At 36.1% G+C, this 6389-nt stretch overlaps 2 protein-coding genes across 2 annotated transcripts in view; one reads left to right on the forward strand and one right to left on the reverse strand.

The window, feature by feature from the left end:
- Nucleotides 1-511: 511 nt before the first annotated feature.
- On the reverse strand, nt 512-3097 carry LOC106108113 (protein FAM188A). The gene is made up of 2 exons (XM_013289200.1): nt 2911-3097; nt 512-2770 (listed from the first exon to the last, which is right to left on the reverse strand). Exon 2 carries the CDS (start codon nt 2747-2749, stop codon nt 1385-1387), a length of 1365 nt encoding a protein of 454 aa, XP_013144654.1. The 5' UTR covers nt 2750-2770; nt 2911-3097; the 3' UTR covers nt 512-1384.
- A 925-nt stretch (nt 3098-4022) lies between these two features.
- Nucleotides 4023-6389, forward strand: part of LOC106107745 (protein crumbs homolog 2-like) — a 23517-nt gene continuing 21150 nt past the window's right edge. Inside the window, exon 1 of the mRNA XM_013288746.1 lies at nt 4023-4278. Coding sequence (XP_013144200.1) covers nt 4227-4278 — 52 coding nt within the window. The 5' untranslated portion in view covers nt 4023-4226. The remainder of the gene's footprint in view (nt 4279-6389) is intronic.

The following is a 6389-nucleotide window of genomic DNA, read 5'->3' on the forward strand; positions in this document are numbered from 1 at the left end:
TGAGATTTATGTCTACCACAACCACGAATAAATATTAGTTTTTGACCCGATAGATGGTGTTCATATCTAGATTTAACGTTTTTGTTTTCCTCATTGAAAAATTATTAACCAGGGGCTTAATGATAATTTAATAAATGTGATATTATTATTAAGCAGTCGCCACCATTTAAGGAGCATTAGGATTCTTCGGCTGCTTGTATTGCAATCAATATATATGGCTTATTTTTTTATTTTAATGAAACTTTGGTTCTATAACTATAAAAAAACACATTTGATCCGTTCTAGCAGAGAGCAATGCAATGCCCCTGAAGCCAAGGTCCCTACTATACTGACATTAGCTCGCCTGCAGTTGGGCTGATACATATTTTTCATGGGTAACCAAATGGAAATATTTTTTAAATTAAAATAACATTAATTTAAGCATTTCCACAATATCAAATTAAAAACTTGCTTCAATAAAAGTATAAACAAAAGTATTATTAAATATATTAAGGCAATAAAAATGTACAAGCAAATTCAAGTTTTTTTTAATATAGCAGTAGCAAATGAAAACCGTAAGTTAAAATAAAAGGCATCAATCCTTTAGCCACTAAACTGTATATTAAAAACCTCAAGTCGTTGCCGAGAGCCCAGGGAGATCAATTCTCTACAAGAATTTAGGCCCCAAACACAGGAGATAACGTTTACTTGATAAATTGGGTCTAACAATAAACCTTACAACAATCACATTATATTGTAATTCAAACCAAAATGCTCAAAATGTACATGGGGTGGGTGCATGGGATGAAATGGCTATGGGTACCTTTAAGTCTTTTGGTAAATCACCACATTACTTTATTAGCAACACTCCCTGTGGATACACAAATACATTTCATATCTGTTTTAGCTCATATTAGTGATAAAATACAGCAAGACAGAAAACATTCACTAACCAGAAATTTTAAGTAAAAAAGAATTGAAATATTATACATATATGTATATTTGAAGCAAGTAGTTTTGTAAAATCACATTTTACAATTCAATTTGCCTTGCTTAAAGCATTCTTTGTCAAATGAAGTTTTACAAAGTTATACGACTACCTATCCTCAAAGTTTGTTAAAATTCCCAGATACCACCACAACCCATCAATAGCAGACAATTGTTTTTCACTGAAGTTGAGTTCAGAATGATTTTGATGGAAATAGCTGCCCAAAACTGTGCGAGGTTTACAAGCGGGCCACGGGTCATTATCCAATATAATTTCTATATATATAAATATATATAATATATAAGTTAATACAATAAAGTAATGGAATTTTCAGTAACTATGTAAAGTTACATTTCATTCTCCTCACTGTGTCACAGCATTAGTTCCGAACACGGTTTGTTACCAAAGCAGATCACGCTAGTTGAGGGAAGGCGACTGGCCATCGTCCCACACCACGTCGATGCTGGGCCATTTGGTCTGCAGACAAGTGAGCATGGGGTCCGTGGTGGCCGCGTGCATAGGGCACTCCAGCAACGCGGCGCGCCCAGTCCTGTACACTACTCGCCCGCCCGGGCTACTTCTCAGTAGACCGTTGTAGTGGTGTAATGTGAATGTATCCGGGGCACCGCGTTCGCAACCAGGAAAGAATTCGTCCATAAATGCACTTAATAAAATTATACCCAAATTCTCAGAGTCAAGTTTTCGTCGCATCAATTCTACATACTCAGGTTCACTGACAAGATCTGCTGCACATAAAACATCTTGAAGCGCAGCCGATGGTATGAAGTTATTGCCTTCAGGGTCAAAAGAGCGGAAAATCCGCTCAGCTGATTCCCCCGCAGTTTCTGGTGCTGCTAACCGTCGCTCTAAGGAAAAGAGGACAGTTAAGTGAGTCTCAGAAGCCAGAACCCAAACTGGGTGCTTAGGATTCTTGTAGAAGGAACCAACTGTGCAGTATTGCATATGTTCCATTATGGTAAGAAAACCTATGTCATTCTGCCTCTCGATTCCCCGTAGTCGCAATCCTCCAACAACTTGGTCATGGTCCCAAACATGGGCAACTGCACGTCCAGTTAACATTAAATTAATAAGTCCCTGAGATCCATAACCATAGGTGGAGTGTATGAGAGGATCAGATAATTCAGCTAGTTCTGCCTCCACAGTGCTCACTCCTTTACTGAGGATGACACTGTATAACAGAAGCAAAACTCCATATTTATCTTTTAAAATGCGTATGTTTCTTGTGTAAAAAGCCTCCACCTCAGACAATGTTTGAAAAGAGTGTACTTCCATTCTACGGTGAAAATGGTCAATTGCATCACATGATTGTTCTTCAGCGCTGACATTGTTGCCAGCGCTAGTGTTTGCTTCCGTATCGTTTTTGCGGTACACAGCCACATTGTACTTAGAAACTAGGCACTGGCTTATTATTGTACACACAGCCCTAACAAGCAAAGAATTGCACTTTTCTGATGTTAAGTCTTGAAAACTATGTCCAGGTGTTTCAGACAACAGTATTTTGAGGAGAAAACCCTGCACAGGCGCAATGGCTGCGCACGGCCCGCCCTCCTGCTGGATCAGTGCGCTGGGCTCCTCGGGACTGAACTGGAAGCCCTGCGCCCACCGCCGAAACACATCCTCCTTGACATGGTCACCCCACAGCAAACGCCTAGTGCTAGCCAGCTCTCGCTCCAGCGTCGCACTTCCAGCGCTCATATTATTATTGATCTCTTTAGCTTTTGTGATGTCACTATTCTCTTTGTCGCGTAATCCTTTCAACATTGGCAGACTAGACTACACCACCTAAAAGAACAATCCACATTAAACATGTCAAATACTAACAACAAAGTTAGGGACAAACCGGAATCTTACTACAAGCAAAATTAATTTGCAGCAAATATATACAACTATAAAAAGAATATAACCACGTAGTATGTACTTACTGCGGATTCCACAGTCATAGTAACTTTCAACATTAAATAATTATTTACTCCTTTTCGAATACAAGAAAACCATATGAATCTTCTCAAATTGCATTATAAATCGTACATAAATTGATGTTTAAAAACTTTTCATATAGAAAAAGAAAAGCTTACGACATAAAGGCTGCCATTTTTTAAGAAAAATAGCAACATTTATTTTCATGTCATTGCGTTCCAAGTCCTAGAACAGATATTTTATCCTTTGAATTTACATTAAATTGTTATAAGTTTTATTATTGTAGACATTTATCCAAATGAGTATTTATTACGTAGAAATGCTTTACAAATTAATTAACAAAATATACTTTGAATTCATTACAGTTAACAATTTTATTTCCCTTTTTAAGAACATTACAAGTTTATAAGTTTCTAGGTTTTAAGAATTTTTATTTTATTTCAATATAAAATTGGGTTTAAGGATATATTTACCATCTAAAACAGGTAATTATAATTTTCGCAAAAACACCATATGAGCCAAAATGAGCAGTTATTCTACGCATTTTGCTTAAAAATGAACTTGTCAATTTTTCGTTTATTCTACTCTATGTTCATTCATTTGATTCCTTCTCTCAATGATGCCATTGATAAGTAATTTCCACTACTTTAGGGATATTTTGGCTCCTGAGAAAAATTGTAGGAGAAAACTTTATGAGGTACACAAAGACATGAAATAAATCAATGATATTTTTTCATGAGTTTGGTTTCGCACAACTTTGCTTCTTATCACGCTGTTTAGTTTAAGGTTCAAGTGAACGCTTATCCCATTTCCATTTATCAGTATAAACTGGTTTTATCTATTTATTTCTTGTTAATAGCTCTCCCTCAGCGGATTGGGCCAGACAATAATCTGGTTTTCATCGCCAAGTCATGTACAGTTAATGTCAATTATGTTTGCTAAAACGTGGTGAGTTTTCTTGCATTGCAATGTTCTCCATAATCTAAAATTGATGTAGTTTGTTGAAAATTCATAATTTTCAAATAAAATACGTAAAGATTTTATTACATTATACTGCTACAAAAATTGGGGAAACACTAGCCAACCATCTGGCAGCACACACTGTCTTGCCGTCAGCCGTCAGTCAATCATGGACGTTGTACGGTGATGTTTGTTTTTAGTTTTTATTTTTGTAACCATTCTCCTGTGTTAATTATATGATTTCATTTAATTTAATTAACGTTACCTTCAAATCATCACCGAAAACATGTGTTAATTTTATTTATTGTGTTATTTTGCGGTCGGTGTTTAGTTTTTGTGTTTTGTTGATTATTTCAACATAATGAAGGTGGACACAGCAAGTCGGGAGCGACGCGGACTGCTCAACGTAGCAAGTTTGTGCATTCACTTTTTATATTAAGTTGTAAAACGTAAACTCAATTATTTCAGTATTTACCTCTTTATTTACAATTGTTGTCGTTAAAACTTCAGTGTCTCTAAATAACTCAAGTCGAATATGTCTGTCAACATAGTATAAGTGAAAAAATATTATGTTGAAGTTCAGTTTAGACATGTATCGAGATAATAACATTTAGCACACACATTGAATAATTTTATAAATTCTATTTCGGTTACATTATTTCATGACTTAACCAGTCTGTAATATGAATGAAAATGTTTGTGACAATGTCTATTGGTACAGACGAAATATTCAGTACTAACTAGAGCTGCTTTATAATATCATTATCAACCCGTTTGCCAATTAAGTAAAAGCAGTAGAAAGTAACATGGTATTTTCTTCTCTGGAAGTAATTTTAACAATGTGTAGTTTTATTTTCTGTTTTTAAATACTAGTCTGTAGATGTAAAAGAGGTGGAATACTAATAAAAAAGAATATTAAATGTTGTTAGCGAAATACCCATAATGTCTTATTTAGAGACGGTAACAGTAGTTAGCATAATGTAATGCCAGTAATACCTAACAACATGTTATATAGGCGGTCAAATATTGTGGAAGTTTAAACAATTGTACAAATCACTGTACAGAACGCAATATGGTGTGTGAGGAGAGAAATTGATCTAGGGGCAGGACTTTGTACAGCAAGCATGTCAAGCTCACAAGATTTCCTGTAGTGTTATTGCTAATATATGACAGTTCTGATAACATCATTATTACTTTAAAATGAATATAATTAACTTTAATGTCTAATGGTTAATTACCAAAATATCAATGAATACATTAGGGATTTCTAAAAACGCCTATAGTTTAACTCTTAGTAATGTGGATTGATCCTTGGTCATAAAGAACAAACTACTATAGTATACAACATTTTTGTACAATATTACTTAACCTTTTTCATTGTATAATCTGTCCATGGAAGACCATTTTCTTTCACGATATATCACTTTTTATACTCTTCGTCTGTTATAGTTGGTACAAACTCGATGACTGCATTTATTTGTCATAAAGTTTGTTGACACTTTAAAAATTTCACCAGGTGTATGATAATATTATGGTGTACAGTTAGGAGCTGGAATCGCATGCAAGTTTAAACTGCAATACGTTACGAGAGAGGCGATATTAGCATGCTTGGCCGTATTGTTGTTAGCGACGCGCGGCAGGTGGTGCGCTGGTGGCGACCAGCGGCGCGTGACGCCCCGACCTCGTCACTATGTTGCTATAACGTCGGCAACGGCGCATAAGATAAACATAACTTTGGGGGGAAAGACCACTCACATGTTTAAAATCCAACGAAACTTTTGAAAATAATTGCCATGATTGACCTATGCAACATTACTGAAGGCGTAAGTGTAATTTATAAAGAAGTTAGTCACACCGCACTGCGACGAAGGCGTGAGTCAGAGGTGGCCATTTCACGGCTTTCTATCTCAGTGGTAATTAACCGCTACTCTAACTACTTCGATATTTACCTGTTTAATCTAAATAAATGTCCATTATTCATGATGTGATAACTCTGTTACATATATGTTACTAGTAGATTCACTTGAGTATTTATTCTGTTATGTAAGTTTTGAGATATAAAAAAGCGTTGTAACTGGCCGCAGTCGTGCCACCTCGATGGCTTAGCACAATGGAGTCGTCCTCAACTTCTCGCGCCGGCACTGGGTCACGGAGTCATGCGAGAACGCGTTTCGCTTGTCTCTCTCCTCGGCGGCGGCGCCCGACACGCCTCTTGCGTTCAAACATCTAGAAAACTTGACCATTTTACATCCCTTATTAAGGAAACCTGGAAGTTTACCCAACCAATTGCAAATATTAAAACACTATAAACGTAGAGCTAAGAAAGTCAGTGTAACAGGTTCAGCCAGTTACTTAGTAGTCTCCTAGAAAATATAAGGATTTTCAGCTGTCTTCATCAAAGTTTGATGTAATCAACGACTTTTATTTAAAGTGTTCCTCTAACGAAGCGTCAGGTTGGCGGTTGTCGCCTTTATCTAATACAAAAAAATAATTATGAATGTACTTTCATCATCATCATCATCAT

The sequence above is a fragment of the Papilio polytes genome, unplaced genomic scaffold (genome assembly GCF_000836215.1).
Source record: "Papilio polytes unplaced genomic scaffold, Ppol_1.0 DF821845.1, whole genome shotgun sequence".
NCBI classification, from domain to species: Eukaryota; Metazoa; Arthropoda; class Insecta; order Lepidoptera; family Papilionidae; genus Papilio; species Papilio polytes.

Excerpts from the sequence above, each read along its gene's own strand:
- LOC106108113 (XM_013289200.1), bottom strand. The coding sequence starts at position 2,749 with ATGTTGAAAGGATTACGCGACAAAGAGAATAGTGACATCACAAAAGCT.